The sequence below is a fragment of the Paramisgurnus dabryanus genome, chromosome 20, assembly GCF_030506205.2.
Source record: "Paramisgurnus dabryanus chromosome 20, PD_genome_1.1, whole genome shotgun sequence".
Classification (NCBI taxonomy): domain Eukaryota; kingdom Metazoa; phylum Chordata; class Actinopteri; order Cypriniformes; family Cobitidae; genus Paramisgurnus; species Paramisgurnus dabryanus.
In genome coordinates, this window is record NC_133356.1 from 7,277,123 (window position 1) to 7,295,701 (window position 18,579).

Sequence of the window (18,579 nt, forward strand, 5' to 3'; positions counted from 1 at the left end):
ATTGCAGTTTTTTACAGTAGGCATATTAAATTGTGCATTTTGTGTAGGCTGTGGGTCTGAATGTGATGTTAGAGCCGCCAGTCACCAACGAAGCAGATGAGGAGGAGGACGGTATGGCGGACCTGCACCCAGATGTCATGGGCTTGATCTGGAGTCAGGACCTGAGGGTACAGGAGGTCAGACGTCTACTTCAGAGCTCCAGACCTGTACGGGTCAATGTGCCCCACCTGCCTGAAGTCAGTGACCACGAGTACATTGAGGAGAAAGAGAACAAGTGAGTGTGCTCAGTTAGGCCACCGTCATGACTCCATGTTTCTTAATTTTAAGTTTTCTCTCCCCTGTTTATGTATTTAATTTCTACCTCATATTTAAGTAACACATCTTAACAAAATCAATGACAGCCCTCATTCTAAGTGTGTAATATTACACTGGACAGAAAACCTAAACAGTCTCTGCCATTATTATAAATGTGCCATCAAAAAACTGTAGTATGTTCTTAATGTTTGGCTCATAAGTCAGTTATATAGGATTTTAAGACAGGTTTTTTTTTTCTTTACAGGCTACTACAATTGTGTCAGCGCACCATGGCTCTTCCTGTCGGGCGAGGGCTCTTCACTCTCTTCTCATATCACCCTGTGCCAACTGAACCACTCCCTGTGCCCAAACTCAACCTGACTGGTACTGTCATTAAACACCACCCATACTTTAAAGTTCCTTAATGAATGTCTTTATAGGGTTAGCAAGACGAAACAAGCCTCATACCGATCCCACCACAGAGGGTGTTACTGTACATCTCTTACTCTTCTTCATTTTAACAATTAAACGACTTCCCCATACTGACACTCCAGTCCAGAGATTTTGCAAAATAGTGTTGCACAATAGTAATAATTAATGCTCTATGCTGTTTTTTATAACAAACTTATTTTCCTGTGTAATTTGAAACACATCACATTCTTAATGTAGGCGGCATTTTCCATGAATAGTCTGCAAAATAGGGCCTGGAAATCTGAAGTCAGCTTTTTCATCAAAAGGTTAATTAACCTCAAAATATTTATAGTCAACCAAATTAGGTCAAACGAAATATTATGTGCTTTATGTGTTTGTTTTGTGTAAGGTTTGATCGTTTTTAATAGTAGTCAAAATGTGGGATGTCTCAGAATAGCCTTACATTGAAATAAAATTAGATAAAATTATAACATAAAAAAAGGAATTGAAAAACTACACCATAAATGGGTTACATGGTTGCAGATGTAGTCTAAATTAACTTCATTCAATCTTTTACCAGAAGCTAGCTATTTGTAACCACACGTAGGGTTTTGTTAACTTCCCAGTATTTCTTAGGGGTTGTGTACACCAAAACTTTTACGCCCGCGGCCGGCGCATGTTTTCAATTGTTTCCAATGGAAGCTCAGCGTTTTTCAAATAAGCCAGCAGCTAGCGGGTTTTTCCGCGCTGAAAACCGGCGCTCAGCGGTTTTTCCGCGCTCGGCGCTGAGCGTCGAGAGTTGAAAGAGATTCAACTTTGGGAGAAAAGCTCCACTCGTCAATGTCAGTTCTCACACAGCCGCCCAATCACAGTGGAGGAGGGGCAGGACATTACCACAGCAACCAACCGGCTCGCAGCTGAAGTATCACAGCTACCAAAGCGCTCAGCTGAAGAAAGCTGGCACTCAGCTGAAAAACAGCTGGTATTCGGCGTCCTCAAGGGGTTTTCAGCCGCGTTTAAAAGTTTTGGTGTGTCCAGCCCCTTATAGTAACTTTGGTAAGTGGTAGGGATGCACGATGGTGATGTTCTGCTTTTATGAAATATTTGGCCCACGCCGCACCACTGTATCTTTATTTACAACCATAACCATCCTCCTGCACCTCCTCTTTCATCTTCTTTCATATTTCCCAATTTGTTTTGTTGTTGTGGCTGGCAGCGGGAGCTAACATTACTAGGCACTTTTAGACTGAGGCCAAAAGTTTGGGGATATCAAGTTACGTTGCTACGTAGACCGACATAATTTAATATTATAAAAAAATCTAATAAAAAAGGAAATATATATTCCTAAATATTTAAAATAGGCTAGGGAATTGCATGCAAGATACATGTTTTTTTTATTTTGTTTTTACGACCCGCCTTGCAATGAAGTGACATTTTTCTTCACCCGCCCCGCGGGGTCGCTTGGATATTAATCGCGTGATCAGTCCAGAGGATTAATATCCAAACAGAGCGGATTGTCTTTTTCATCTACCACAGTGGGACACATTTCAAAAAGTTTTGCTTCTCTGTTTGTGCAAAAAGAAAGATGTTAATGGTCAGGGTCTAGGACAGAGGAGATCATTTTTTAAATTTATTATATGTGCTGCGTCATCTTGCGCACACATGTGCGTCTCCATGCACTGCGTGCAGCTTTCAGACCGAACTCAAGCACGGATACATATGCAGTACAAATGATTTCTCATACAAATTATTACTTTACCAGACCGTCAAGGCAGCAATAATTTACATAATTTACAGGCCAATCACAAATTAACGATTAAAAAGTGGAGAAAATTCTGTAGGCAATATTTTTTTCTTTTAACTTATATTATTCGGTCATAAATTCTTCTGTTCATATTACTTATACTGTCCTTTTATTTTTCCTCACTAAGGTCGGGCTCCTCCTAGAAACACAATGGTGGACTTAAACAGCGGCAACATTGACGTGCCGCTCAACATGACCTGCTGGCCGAGCTTCCATAACGGAGTTGCAGCCGGATTAAAAATCGCTTCCGCCTCTCAAGTGGAATCAGCCTGGATTGCCTACAATAAACCCAAAAGCGCTGACCTTGCCAATGAGTACGCAGGGTTCCTCATGGCTCTGGGCCTTAATGGCCACCTGACCAAATTAGCAACACTTAACATCCATGACTACCTCACCAAGGTTAGTTGTCAGCAGTAGCCATAGAGCTTAATTAAAGGATTTGTGAAAAGGGAGTCGGGCCGAGTACCAAAACACACTTGTAGCCAATCAGCAGTAAGGGGCCTGTCTGCTTACCCACATCATTGCCTGGCTTGTCAATGTATGGGGCAGGTATTTCAAAAGATTGGGGTAGGGGCATGTTTGTTTAGGTGATTTCAAATGTCAACATTGGCTTTCATAGATCATGCACCCCGCCTTAAAAGGAAGAGTGATGTGATTTTTTAAGAAAAAATATTTAAAACTTGCTGCACTATAATAACTGGCCTCGGGATCGATCACCTGCACTTATCCATAATGGAAATCTAGATTTGATTCCTGTTTTGGAGCATTGTAAAACTTACCATATAAAGTTTAAGTTGGGTATTGTAAACAAATTTAAGTGAAAAATCTAATTTAACGTAATGAAATCTGGACACAGAAATGAAGTACAATGCACAATCAAGCTTAACGTCTTCAGTTTGAATTTTACCATCCGACATTCAAAATGAACCATTAGTCTTTGACCCAGAGAACAAAGAGACTCTTTTCCCAAAATCACTTCCTCCTTTCCGCCTGATTCTCTTATCTCTCCATTTGTAGCATTGGAGTTGTCGGGTTTGCATGTTTTTGGGTTTTTTGCTCTCATCCTGTTGTTTTTCTCACATGAAAGGCAAACGTAGAGCTGAGTTTCACTCTGACAGTTCACAGGGCATTAACGTGTTCTGTTCTCTCATTTCCAGTCAGGTCAGGCTTTGTTGATACTTTCTGTGGTCGTTGAGCGTATCTGTAATCTATAAGCTATATCGAGCCTTGAGCTAGCGTGGTGTTTACACTGCCCTCTCCCACACTAAGATCTGTGGCCACGCTTTCTAGTCTCTCATAGTGCCTGTGCCGGTTTTACAAGAATCTGATAGAAAAACATCCTGTTGTACTTAATACAAACACGAAAATGAATGAATGAATGAGTGCCTTTAATCAATGAATGAGGTGTGTGCGCACTTCACTTGCATTCACATTCTCAGGCTGAATAGAGAGAGCAAATCAAATGATGATAATTAGACAATAGATGATAATAAATACATTTTTTTTTTCTTTGAGAGATTAGTGTTGGAATACCAATTATGTGACTTGAATCGGTATAAAAATAGACAAATGTTGGGCAAAATAGTAATGTCTTCAGGGTTTCCCGCAGAAAATTTGTTAGTTAAGGTGGTAGGGTTGGGTGAGTGGGCGGGGCCAAGGGTGTGGTAATCAAGGGGGCGGAGCGTATGAGTCATGATGAAATTTTTTATATTTTTATTTAAAACACTCAAAAAAAAAATTTAATTTTGAAGAAACTATGACAGAAAATGAACACATACTAGATTATTAATGAATTAAATGTTTTTACCTCTAACAGGAATAGCTGCCTGATGAAGTGAAACTAAAGGGTTAATAAACACAAACTAAGGCAGATGTTGTAAAACGTCAAGCGAACGATGATAGATAGCGCAAAAATTGTAAAAACTGATGATTTCCCACTATTAATTACATTATCTTAAAGGAGTGTAACTACTGTAGCATGTTAATAATGTGTATAAATAACGTGAGCAGAGCACTCAACAATTATATCGAATCAACAGGCACGTGAAACCTAGCTAGCAGGTTGCTCAAACAACAAAATTACCAGCTAACTTACTTTAAATTTGCAAGAACTATAGACTAATTCAATAACAGGCTTAAATAAACCCAAAACATAAGTTCACTTACAGTTCTCACGGACACGTGTTTTATCAACTAGCTATCCTTCAGACATGATGGACCACGTCTTTATCTCATTTCGGCCGTGTGACACACGTGCACGCTCGCGGTGTGAAGCACTTGACAGACTTTTTTTTTGGACAACCTAGTTAAGGCGGTAGAGTTTCCAAGCTAAGGCGGGCCGCCCGAACTGAAATGTGCTGCGGGAAACCCTGGTCTTTAAACTTTCAATATTTTTTAAGCATTGAATAAATACTAATAATCACCCATTTTGAATTTATTTTTCACTGAATGTTTGGTCTTTTTACCAAAATATACAGCGGGGAAAATAAGTATTTGAAACATCAGCATTTTTATCAGTAAAGGGATTTCTTAGTGGGCTATTGACACAAAATTTCCACCTGATGTAGCCATCAAGCCAAATATCTAATTCATACAAAAGAAATCAGAACATTTAAGTGTACAAGTTGAGTCATAATAAATAAAGTGAAATGACACAGGGAATAAGTATTGAACACAAGAAGAGAACAAGGTGCAAAATGGCATAGAAAGCCATGAGATCACCTGAAATCTGTCAGTACTGAAAGAAAAACCCTGCCCCCTTATCAAATTATAAGATATTAGCTGCTTTAGTCTTAATTGATGGCCTATAAAGGCTTCTCATTCCCAGGAGGCACACAGGAAAGACTTCATGATGGGTAAAAGCAAAGAACTCTCTCAAGATCTTCGTAATCTAATCGTTGAAAAGCATTTTAATTGGAATGGTTATAGGCGCAGAAGCTGTAATCACCAACAAAGGCATTTCTACAAAGCGTTAAATAAAGTGTTCTCAATACTTATTCCCTGTGTCATTTCACTTTATTATGACTCAACTTGTATACTTAAATGTTCTGATTTCTTTGTATGAATTCAATATTTGGCTTGATGGCTACATCTGGTGGAAATCTTAGAAATCCCCTTACTGATAAAAATGCTGATGTGTCAAATACTTATTTTTCACGCTGTACATGTGACGCTGCTTTATAGTTTAAATGTGTTTGGAATAAACATACGATCCCTTAAAATGCTGCCTACTTGGGCAGCTCACTAACATATATAACAGAACCACTGTAACATTCTTATCTCATTTCCTCCATATTAGGGTCACGAGATGACAAGCATCGGGCTTCTGCTAGGCGTATCTGCTGCCAAACTAGGCACCATGGATATGTCCATCACCCGCCTGCTAAGCATCCACATCCCTGCGCTGCTGCCCCCCACTTCAACCGAGCTGGATGTGCCGCACAGTGTTCAGGTGGCCGCTGTGGTCGGCATCGGTCTGGTCTACCAGGGTACCGGACACCGGCACAACGCTGAAGTGTTGCTGGCTGAGATCGGTTAGTTTAGTCAAATTTGGCTGCTTATTTTTGTAATTCAGTTTTATTTTCTATTTGCCTTCCATGACTATTAGCTTTAGTGTCTTTTTTTTGGGTGGGGGTGCTAATTTTTTGCATAGTTGTGTTTGACACATGAAAACGTCTCGGGTTACGTATGTAACTGTTGATCCCTGAGAAGGGAACGGGACGCTGCGTCTCCCTTGCCATACTTCCTGCGTCCCTGTAACGCCGTCTTTGGCAATATTTCAGATAGCAATATACTTCCTAGATCCCGCGTCACCCTGTCTTTGTCGTTAAGCTTCACCATTGGTTGAAATTGATATACACATTTAGACGCACTTACCCCTGGAGGCATCCCCAAAGTGTCACCGCAGTGACGCAGCGCGAGTTCCCTCAAAAGGGAACTATAACAATGTATCTTTAAAGGTAACACAATGTAACCTTGCTCTCACTTGAAATGTGTGCCCACATTTACTCCTTAAATTTGAGGGTATTGGACCTGAAAATTCCTTGAAAGGTCCTTGAATTTTAAGTTGATTAAGCTGTGGGAACCCTGTAGGATCATCTGGTGTTTAATTCATTTTGATTTCTTTACAAAATACTGTTTTCAAAACGTGAAAATAAATTCATTTAGACTCATTCACTGAATGAGTTTGTTATGTTATTTGTAACCTGTAAATGTGTTTGTGTGTTATTGTGTAGGCCGTCCTCCGGGTCCTGAGATGGAGTATTGTACAGATAGAGAGTCTTATTCTCTAGCAGCGGGGTTGGCACTTGGCATGGTCTGCCTTGGAGTGAGTTTTAGTTTTTTTATGTTTCCTAAACATTTTCCGAATGTTGTCCTCATTTTATTTGGCTGTAACTTTTTTTCAGCTTATAAGTATACTATCTTTGTAGTAGGGTAGTAGTGCAGTTAATAATGGCTTTATCTTTCTACGTACCCATATTTCATTCAAGGCATAGTTCATTCAGAATAGTGCATATGAACAATTTTCCACCACAAACTAAGCTAATGTACACCATCATTTCAGTGTACAACTTTTCAAAGTGTTTTTAAAGTATGAGTCAGTATTTATTTGTCTTTTGAGGGAAAGCAAGCGTGTCATATGTATTGTTGATGTGTATCAATGAGAGTACAGTTGTGGAGTTTTTCCCATGCTGAACAGTCTATTTTCTGTCTTCCAGCACGGCAGTAATTTGATCGGAATGACCGACCTCAACGTTCCCGAGCAACTCTATCAGTATATGGTCGGAGGACACCGGCGAACACATGCTGGCATCAACAGAGAGAAACACAAGTCTCCAAGCTATCAGATTAAGGTGCAGTTACAACTCATTAAAATGTAAAACTCACCTGTGGCTTTTCATGTGCTGGGAAAGATGCCACACCTCTCACAATACTCAAATACAGATATACATGGGTTATTGTTTGCAGTATTTTACAAGTTGGATCATTTATTATTATTATGCTTTTTCACATTACAGTAACATATCTGAGAGATTTGAACTGGTGAAAGAAGTACGGTTAAGCTCAGATGGAGATATTAAAGGATTAGTCAATAAAAAAAAAATCCTGATCATTTACTCACCACCATGTCATTCAAAATGTTGATGTTTTCTTTGTTCAGTCGAGAAGTAATTATGTTTTTTGTGGAAAACATTCCAGGATTTTTCTCATTTTAATGGACTTTAATGAACCCCAACTCTTAACAGTTTTAATGCAGTTTAAAATTTTAGTTTCAAAGGACTCTAAACGATCCCAAACGGGGCATAAGGGTCTTATCAAGCGAAACGATTGTCATTTTTGGCAAGAAAAAAAAGCACTTTAAAACCACAACTTCTCGTCTATGTCCGGTCCTGTGACGCACCAGCACGACTTCACGTAATACGCCATCACGTCTAGAGGTCACGGAAGACGTATGCGAAACTACGCCCCAGTGTTTACAAGTGTGGAGAAAAAGGACCATTCCGAAGTTGTTGTATGTCGAATGATACTAATTAATGTCTTTCTGTCAGTTTATTGTTTTAAATGGTCCACAAATGTGCGTTTAATATATGTAACACCTGACCTTTCGACGTCATTATGCAATTACGTGAGGTCACGCTGGCATGTCACAGGACCAGAAGATGACGAGAAGTTGTGGTTTAAAAGTATTTTTTATATTTCTTGCCAAAAAGACAATTGTTTCACTAGATAAGACCCTTATGCCTTGTTCGAGATCGTTTAGAGTCCTTTGAAACTGCAATTTAAAACTGCAATTTTAAACTGCATTAAAACTGTTAAGTGTTGGGGTCTATTAAAGTCCATTAAAATGAGAAAAATCCTGGAATGTTTGTTTTCCTCAAAAAACATAATTTCTTTTCGACTGAACAAAGAAAGACATCAACATTTTGAATGACATGGTGGTGAGGAAATTTTCTGTATTTTTTTTTTTTTAAGAAAATGGACTGATCCTTTAACATACCGCTTTTATTAATAGAAAATAGTGTTGTGCACACATGCAATGTAAAAACATTATTTTGACTGCAATGTGTAATAATAAAATTCAAAGGCAATAGTTTTTGTTATTTTTTAAAGGAAGGTGACACTATCAATGTGGATGTGACCTGTCCTGGTGCAACGCTTGCCTTAGCCATGATCTACCTGAAAACTAATAATAGGTGAGTGTTTGTGCGTATTCAGTTTAATTTCATCTCTTAATAAAGCAACAAATAGCAGGCTAATGTTTAGATTACACCTAACCAGATGCAACGTTCCTCGAGTCCATCCACCTGTTACCAACTAACAGTAGCAAGTATCATCAAATACTCATAACTAACATTGACATTGATGACATTGTCCGACTTCCTCTTTCATTAGCAATTATAGAAGCAAAGGAAAGAAAACTGTTCTCGTCAAACTACATTTTTACAGTATGTGGCTGTTAATATACATGTTACCAGAGATTCTGAACCAGTAAGATTTTACTGTCGATTGTCAAGTCTGTTTAAGATTAGAATTAAAATTCTTAAGATTTACAAACATAGAAATAACACACTTTGAACACTTGTTGCTTTATCTCAATTCGTCTGGTCAAGACACTGTGTTAATGTTCAAAAATAATGCATTTGATGTGCTGGAAGCAGGGCCTTAAAGGGAACATTTCACAAGACTTTTTTAAAGATTTAAAAAAAATCTTTGGTGTCCCCAGTGTACGTATGTGAAGTTTTAGTTCAAAATACCCCACAGATAATTTATTATAGCATGTTAAAGTTGACACTTTGTAGGTGTGAGCAAAAATGTGCCGTTTTAGGGTTGTGCTTCAACATGCAAATGAGCTGATCTGCACTAAATGGCAGTGCCGTGGTTGGTTAGTGCAGATTAAGGGGCTGTATTATCCCCTTCTGACGTCACAAGGGGAGGCAAATTTCAATGACCTATTTTTCACATGCTCGCAGAGAATGGTTTACCGAAACTAAGTTACAGGGTTGATCTTTTTCACAGTTTGAACATTATCACATCTCTGTGGACTTTTCCAGGTCTATTGCTGAATGGTTGAAAGCCCCTGACACCATGTTCCTGCTGGACTTCATTAAACCCGAGTTTCTGCTGTTAAGGGTGAGAGGGTCGGCAGAAGGGTCGTTTTGACCTTTGGGCTCAAACACTTACACATTAACACCTCGTTTTGGGTTCAGTCACACTTTTACCTAGCGGGCCTGTGGGATGTTTTATGGCTATAAAGACAACATATAGGTCAGTTCAGCACAGCCTAATTTACTTGTTAATCAACAGGAACCTTATTTTGGTTCCAAGGTACCTGACACCTAGTAAGGTGCAGTAGGTATAGTCCTGACCTGATGGCTGTTCCAATAAAATAGCCAGTATGACTTTGTTGTCTTTAAAGATATCTTATTTCGGCCATGTTTTTAGCTAGGATTGCATAAAAAGACAATCTCACGATGCATTACGAGAGATATAAGATAAATGAAAAAATAGAGACATGCTTGAGGTTCGTATAAAATTAATAGACTTTAAGATATCAGTATGATGCTTGTTTGATGTTTATCATGCTTTTGTTGGCTTATTGTGTACATGCACTGAAAAAACCCCTGAATGGACAGAAACACAACAAGATCAGCATGCATCTATTGGCCAGTATTAATGCAAACACAATTGTTTAGGTCTTATCATTAATAATATGTGTTGCTATCCTTAGCATTTGGACAACTTTAAAGGCGTTTTTCTTAATATTCAGATTTTTGCATCCTTATGGTACATTTACAAAGGGTGAAAGCATTAACCCTTGACCGAAGGCGTGTCTGAAGCATGGCCAACAGCCAATCATAGTGACAGCAACACATGCTCTTTTGTTTTCCGGTCTTGCATAAACGTAATTTGCTTGATTCGCACTAGGTTTTTGCATAAGGCGATCTGATTGGCTGATGCACACGTTGGCGCTTGAAAAGTTGAGAAATGTTCAACTTCTGCTGCAAGCAACGACAGTGACGCAACGTTGATGGATCCACAATTAAATTTGCAACACATTACATAACCCATTAAAAGTAAATGAGAAGTGTTAACCCTTGCGCACCGTGTGAATGTACTGTTAGATTCTAGATTTTCAAATCTTTACCAAATGATGTGTAAATCTCAAAAAAATGACTATTATGACTGGTTTTGTGGTACAGGGTTACAAATGTGTTACCCAATTTATGAAAACACTGAAGCCAAAACGTTACATTTACTAATTTTAAACTCTATGTATGTTTTGATAATCGGTCTGCATCTGATCTCCACCAAATTTCTTCACAAAAATGCAATTATTTCAGCTTTTTGCAAAAATTCTTTTAAGAAAAATATCCATATTTAAGAGTTTATAAGCAGAGAAAAAATATAGATGGGATGAAACTAGTGATGCATAACGATTAATCGTGATTAATCTATAGCAGATTAAAAGTTTTTGTTGAAATCAAATATGTGTATGAACTGTGCATAATACATTTGTATAGATAAATGCACACATCACACATGCATGTATATATTTAAAAAAATGTTTACATGTGTATATAAATTTGTATATTTATGTATAATTTATATTATATACAAATATAAATACTTAGAATATAAATACACATTTTAAAAAAAAATTACACATGCATGTTTGCATATTTAATTATTATACACAGTTCACACACATATATAATGTAAACAAAACTTTTATTCTGCTATAGATCAATTGCGATTAATCGTTAAGCATCCCTAGATGAAACATTTTTTTCTCGTTATTGTTTGTTTGTTGTTTGTTTGAAAACAGAGCATCTGTTATTTTATTTGATATATTTGTATGTTTATATATTTTTAGAAGAAAATTTTCCTGGAAGGCATTTTGTGAAACTTTTGTGAAAATCACAGAAAAATGGCTGGCGGGGAATGAGTTAACGATTTAAGACATACATTCATAGAAAATAATGTTTTAGATTTTTAGATACATGACGTGATGTGGTGTGGTGTGTGACCCCCTTTAGTCGTACATAAAAAGGCACTTCATACTCCTACCTAAATAACTTCAGTAGCTTAAATCGGTGTCATTTTTAAATCAACGTGAAGAATATTTAATTACATTAAAATATGAATTATATCTTTGTTTCATTGTCTGTTTTTTGTTCTTAATTTATAACTGACTATTTACTATCTTTAAGAGTGCTTGAAAAAGATAGTTTACTTTATTAAGCAAAGTGAAGTGAACAAACATTTGCAAACTTCCTTGCACACGCCTGTTGACAATTCGCCGGAGGTTTATTTGTAGCTTTTAGTGTTTAGTAACTGTCAAAGCATTTCCTTTTTTCTGCAGACGCTGGCCAGATGTCTGATCATGTGGGATGAGATCTTTCCCAATGCAGACTGGGTGAAAAGCAACGTCCCTCAGGTACAAGCTGCAGGGACCTAACCCAACATTGTGTTCTGTTTCTGATTGGCTGCTCGCTAGAGAAAGCTGATCATATAGACTTGGTTCATAATCTGAAAATACAAGTTCCCCCTCTGCACGTTGAAGTTCAAAGGCTTGTCAGGAATTTTGTAATAGTACTGTTGCATAAGGTTTAGTCACTGCTATGGTGGTCTGCTGGTCCTTGAGCAACAGAGAGGAATAGGAAGGTCATGTGAAGGTATTTTCATGATAAAGTTCATTCACCTTGTTACCATTGTTTAGATTTGGTTTATTCAGCCAAATTCTGACCCAGACTCATTTTTAATTTGTTCACAGAGATGTGTACATTGCAAACAGCATATTTTTATTAAAATTAAAAGGCCCAATTTCAGAGACACACAGTAATGAGCTGAGTTTGGCATTGCTAGCGTCACACTCCATTCATCACACAGTCGTTGTGTTTTCAGATTATCCAAGAGAACATTGGAAACCAGGACCAGGCGGCCGTCTCTGAAGATCTCAACATGGAGACTTTAGTGTGAGTCAGATACTGCGTTCAAATCGTTCTCATGTGTATTTCCATTAAAGTTTGATTGAATTATGACTAACACATCTGTTTTTCTTTGTACAGACAAGCTCATGACTATATTATCGCTGGAGGCTGTCTGGCCGTTGGGTTTCGGTTTGCTGGGTCTGCAAATTCAGATGCATTTGAATGCCTGGTATGAGAAAATTTTGCTATAGCAATAACAAAAATTACAGACGTCAATACCATAGTGTTACCATGCTTGTTTGGACTTGGAAAATAGCATGTTTTTTAGATTCAGTGCCATAATAAATAATAAAATACCATAGCATTAACATCACCACAGTGCACTTTTTGTAAGAGGCTCTTACAGGTGTTTCCTACAGTAAGTGCCACAGGGATGACATATTTTTTAAGTAAAACCCGAAGGCAAGTTAGCACTTCTGATTCCATCGTCCAGAAGTCAAATAGGTTTTTTGAATGGGGTTTTCATTTAACATAAGCCTAAGATGTTTTCACGTTTTGTTAAGTGCCATAAAACAAACTAGTAATACCCTCACTCGTGACTTTTTAAAGCTTTAAAGGGACACTCCACTTTTTGTTTTGAAAATATGCTCATTTTCCAGCACCTCTAGAGTTAAACAATTGATTCTTACCGTTTTGGATGATGGATTCTTATCCATTCAGCTGATCTCTGGGTCTGGAGTTACCACTTTTAGCATAGCTTAGCACAATCCATTGAATCTGATTAGACCATTAGCATTACGCTCAAAAAGTATTTTTCCTATTTTAAACTTGACTCTTCTGTAGTAGGGCTGGGCAAAATTTTTTTCCGATTAACTGTTTTTAAAACGTGGTCGATTCAGAATCGATTCTCAAAGAGCAAAATCGATTTTTTTCTTTCATATTTATTTCTGCAAACATTGAACGAAAGATTAACGTTAATCAAATTACTATTCTTCTTCACTAGATGTCACCCTCTTTTTTGCATTGCGCAATGTTACCAAGGGGCGAGAGGCAAGCCTGTCAGTCATTCATGATTTCAGGTGCTTCATCGATTTTATTAAATTCCCACTTGTAACCTGCTGCTCACTGTTCTTTTTATTAATATATTATTTGTATTAAATCTATATTCATTGAGTTAAATCGAGAATCGAGTATAAAAACCGGCCCAAGAACCGGAATCGAAAATTGAATCGAGAATTGAAATCGAATCGATTTGTTAGCTTGTGAATCGGAATCGAATCGATCTGAAAAATCTGAATCGATACCCAGCCCTATTCTGTAGTTACATCGTGTACTAAGAATGACGGAAAATTAAAAGTTGTGATTTTCTCGGCAGATATGGCTAGGAACTGTAGTCTTATTCTGGCGTATTAATCATGGACTTTGCTTTCCGTAAACATGACTGCAGGAGGCGCAATGATATTACGTAGTGCCCCAAAAATATTCCGCTGCTGTTGAAGACTATTGAATGATACGAAGGGTACTATTTTCGACTGCTGCGTAATATCATTATTTTAAAACTTTTTGGTTATTTTTAGGTGCGATGCTAATGGTCTAATCAGATTCAATGGATTATGCTAAGCTATGCTAAAAGTGGTACCGCCAGACCCGGAGATCAGCTAAATGGATTCCAAAACTGTAAAAATCAAATGTTTAACTCTAGAAAATGAGCTGGACAATGAGCATTTTTTAAAAATGGGGGTTGCTAACAAGTTGCTACATGCGACTACAAACTTTGTGGATTACACTTTTTTTGGGGATTGTGCCCACGTGGTATTGTTTTTGAGATTTTCATGCATGATATTTCATTATCAGGGAACATGTTTTAAATGTGTTTAATAAGGTTTGAAAGAGCTGTTAGAAGCTTGGTGGTGATGATGTTGATCTTGAGAGACAGCTGGTGTAGTTCACTTGTAACCTTTGATTTCTAGTAAATTCAAAATCAAGTTGTGTTAATCTGTGAAGATTATTTTGTTGGACAACACGTGTAAGCATCATAAACATTTGTTCAACACAATTCTTATTTTTTGCGAAGTCTATGGAAAAAATTAATGGGCTTTTTGTCCCACTAACTAAATATGTCATCCCTGCAACACTCTATTGTGGTTTTAAAAAAGTGTTAACTAAATGTTTCCTTATGTCTGTCACTGATGTATTTCAGTACAAATTTGCCCGCAACTTCATGCAGTGTCTGACAACGTCTACAGCTACCGTGGTAAGCAGCTTCGGCATTTATTTACTCCACTTTGATAAACTCATATATGCGTATTCACACAACTGATATTGCATGTGTTTGGTACGGTCCAGACCGGACAGTATAACCTGCAGACGTGTCTGAGTATGGTCCTCCTGGCCGTTTCAATGGTCATGTCCGGTTCGGGGAACTTGAAAGTGTTGCAGCTGTGTCGATTCCTCCATAAACGCACCTTTGGTGAGATGAACTACGGCTTCCACATGGCCCATCACATGGCTTTGGGTCTGCTCTTCCTGGGCGGAGGAAGGTTAGTCTGATTTTACTGGTAGAGCATTGTGTCACACACATCACACTCTGGTGTTATTTTTTTTTTTGGACAAAAAATCGGTTGCGGTAAAACACTAATCAGCTCACGCTCCCTTTCGATTCCCGAAGTTGCAAATCAGACTTAAAATCTTCACATGTGTGACCAGTCTTTGCGGCGCAAAAGATCTGGGTTCGATACCTAGGAAACTTGTACAATTGCAAAGCGTCTGCCAAATGCATAAGATTGTAAACATAAATCTTATGCATTCTACCAAAATAAAAATCAGATTGAGTGAAATTTATAAAACTAGTGTTCACAGAGGCAGGGCACATTTCACAAGACTTTTTTAAGATGTAAAGGAAATTTTTGGTGCCCCCCAGTAAACGTTTGTGAAGTTTTAGCTCAAAATATCCCACAGATAATTTATTATAGCATGTTAAAATTGCCACTTTGTATGTGTGAGCAAAAATTAGCAGTTTTTTGGGTGTGTCCTTTTAAATGCAAATGAGCTGATCTCTGTACTAAATGGTAGTGCCGTGATTGGATAGTGCAGATTAAGAGGCGGTATTATCCCCTTCTGACATCACAAGGGGAGCCATATTTCAATTACCTATTTTTCACGTGCTTGCGTGAAAAAAATCCACATTATTATTCCCTGTGTAGTGTAGGATAATATCATAAAATTCTAGACTTTTTAAGCACACATGCTAAACTGTTCGCTTTAAATGCTTATATCTTCTGTATGCCAATGTTGATTCATACCAAAATGCTTTTTTGCATAGTTGTGTTTGAAAACATGAAAACCCCAGAGAGGGTTAGGTATGTAACTGTTGTTCCCTGAGAAGGGAATGAGACTCTGTGTCTCCCTTGCCATACTTCCTGCGTCCCTGTAATGCCATCTTTGCCAATATTTCAGATAGCGATATACTTCCCGGCTCCCGCGTCACGCAGTGTTTGTCTTTTAGCCTCACCATTGGTTGAATTTCAGACGCACTCACTTACCCCTGGAGGCGTCGCCAAAGTGTCACCGCAGTGACGCAGCTCTAGTTCCCTCAATAGGGAACTGTAATAATGTATCTTAAAAGGTAACCCGATGTAACCTTGCTCTCACTTGAAATGTGTCCCCCCATTTAGTCCTTAAATTTAAGGGTTTGGACCTGGAAAGTCCTTGAAAGGTCCTTTAATTTCAAGTTAATTAAGGTGTGGGAGCCTTGAATTAAGAAAAAATGCTTTGCTGCCAATGACAAAGTTTCTATGGCAATTCATAATCCGCTATTATCCAGTAGATGGCACTCTTACCCAACTTATAAACATTAACGTTTGTGAAAATAATAAAAAAAATGCTGCCGCGGGCTGGCGGCTTTTAAAAAAAATGCTGGTGGGGTAAGAGTTGATGCTAAGTATAACGTTTCCTCCGTCTTTTATCCATTACCTTGAGTTGTTAAATTTACTTAAGGAAATTACAATAGCCTTTGTAACCCTTTTCCTGTACTACAGACTTTACTGCCAAATATACTCCTTTATCTCTCTTGACCCCACGCCCTGTTTTTGGTTCAGTAATGCCACACACACATTAAGCCTGCAGCAGTGGTGGACGCCACCCATATTTGTTTATAAAACCTCAACTGGAGTAGATATGAAAAAAATGCTTTATAACAAGCGTGGTAAAATAAGCAGCGTTTGGTACGAGGGGACGGCACTTTCGTGCTTTTAAAATTAGCTGAGTGACCTGCAGTCAGGTCAACGAAAGTCACAGCGAGAGCTCTCCTCCTGTCATAAGCTGTTCAAGTAGACTCTTTAACTCGGCCATTATTTGAAGAGAGGCCTTTTAAAGAGCACAAATCATACCATTGAACAATGGATGACCAATTTCCCCCGCTAGTCAATTGTGCGTGTCACATGCGTTGAGAAATATTGCCTCTAGGGACAATTGAATATGTTGCTTGTTGGGTCCTTTGTTTGTTTTCCAACATCATTGTGCCTTTATTGTTCAATGATGCATGTTTACTTCAACGATTGGTAAAGTCAAATACTCAGTCAAGATGGAAAGTAATAAAAACACACCTGTTATGGGGACATATGTTTTTAATAGACTCATGTTGACTTTATTTTACAGGTACACGCTCAGCACTTCCAACTCGGCTATTGCCGCTCTCCTTTGTGCACTTTATCCTCATTTTCCGGCTCACAGCACTGATAACAGGTAAACACACAGCCGTCGAAACAGCTGCTGACACACACTGTCTTTCAATGAGGGAAAATAATGGTTGTGTTCACTTATGAAGAAAACCACTTTCACTTTTACTGGAATGACACTTGTTATTCAGAACTGGCACTGTGGGGGATCGACATGGTGACGTTACTGTTGTATGGTGGGCTTAAAATATATTTGGACACTTAAATTTATATAATAAAACAAATTAGTCAAATATGACTACATCTCTGAAATCCAGACTAAGTTTCATAATAATAATGATAGTGATGACTTCACATTAATTTCAATCTTTGACACAATCTTACTCAATATTAAAGATATCAAGATTATGTTTTTACAGAATGGTCTATGCATTATGTTGGATGACTATATAGCAAACAGTACAAAATATATATAAAACACATACAGAGTATGAAAAATTCTGCACCTGTACATAAAAATTTAAAGATGCAAGTTTCTGATTAGTTGTTTATAGCTAAACAACGTGCCTTTAGATGTTAGCACTATAACACGTGTATGTGTCAGTGTTGTGGGCAGTTCTGAGTTTTTTTTTTGGTTTAAAGTAAACCGATGTTTCTGGTCATATCTGTAGGTATCACCTTCAGGCTTTACGGCACCTGGTTGTCCTCGCTGCAGAAGCTCGCCTGCTGGTTCCTGTAGACGTGGACACGCTGAAACCCTGCTATGCTCTGCTAGATGTCACCTACAAGGTATGTGTTGCATGTGCTATGTGTTTTGTGGCTTTAGACAAGACTTGTTTGCATATAAAGTCAAAATGAAATCAACTTCAAATTCATATATATGAAGAGTTGGGTTCCAAAATGCAATAAATCCATTTTGACTAATTTGGTTAAAAACTTGTTTTCTATACCAAGAAAGTGACAAGATGAAAACCACTATTTTCTGTGACAAACTTTCACATAGCATCTTTAGGTTATAATAACATTAAAATACATAAGTCTATTAAATCATTATATAAATATGCATTCATCTTTGCCATTATATATTTATTTAGTTGACTAGTGCTATACACTGATAAAAATAAACATTAATGGCATTGATCAAAACACTTACTTTGTCATATTGAGAACACTGTCATTGCTGCTGTCATCCTTGGGACGTCACCGCTGAACTTTTTTGACATCGATCAGCTGTAAAATGTTTTGGTCCTGCTCGATTTTTGTTGACTTAGAGTAAAATAATGGAAAGTTTTTCATAAGATCCTCTGGGGTCAATGTGTTAGCATGACATAAGCTTGATACTGTCGTGTGAGAGATTTTTCCTTCGCCTGAGTGCCTCTCACGTAAATTATAAAATTTTAATGGTTTACTTTTCTTCCCTGCCACAGAAAATCACCAATGGTTTATTAAGGGCATCAAAGTA

The 18,579-nt window shown here is 37.8% G+C and overlaps 1 protein-coding gene across 1 annotated transcript in view; it reads left to right on the forward strand.

The window, feature by feature from the left end:
* anapc1 (anaphase promoting complex subunit 1) overlaps window positions 1-18,579 on the forward strand; it is a 64,654-nt gene that overhangs the window by 31,295 nt on the left and 14,780 nt on the right. Inside the window, exons 26-40 of the mRNA XM_065296176.2 lie at window positions 48-274; window positions 560-678; window positions 2,637-2,908; window positions 5,808-6,042; window positions 6,745-6,836; window positions 7,228-7,362; window positions 8,621-8,703; window positions 9,562-9,640; window positions 11,874-11,948; window positions 12,416-12,486; window positions 12,580-12,670; window positions 14,642-14,695; window positions 14,788-14,981; window positions 17,098-17,184; window positions 17,789-17,906. Coding sequence (XP_065152248.1) covers window positions 48-274; window positions 560-678; window positions 2,637-2,908; window positions 5,808-6,042; window positions 6,745-6,836; window positions 7,228-7,362; window positions 8,621-8,703; window positions 9,562-9,640; window positions 11,874-11,948; window positions 12,416-12,486; window positions 12,580-12,670; window positions 14,642-14,695; window positions 14,788-14,981; window positions 17,098-17,184; window positions 17,789-17,906 — 1,932 coding nt within the window. The remainder of the gene's footprint in view (window positions 1-47; window positions 275-559; window positions 679-2,636; window positions 2,909-5,807; window positions 6,043-6,744; window positions 6,837-7,227; window positions 7,363-8,620; window positions 8,704-9,561; window positions 9,641-11,873; window positions 11,949-12,415; window positions 12,487-12,579; window positions 12,671-14,641; window positions 14,696-14,787; window positions 14,982-17,097; window positions 17,185-17,788; window positions 17,907-18,579) is intronic.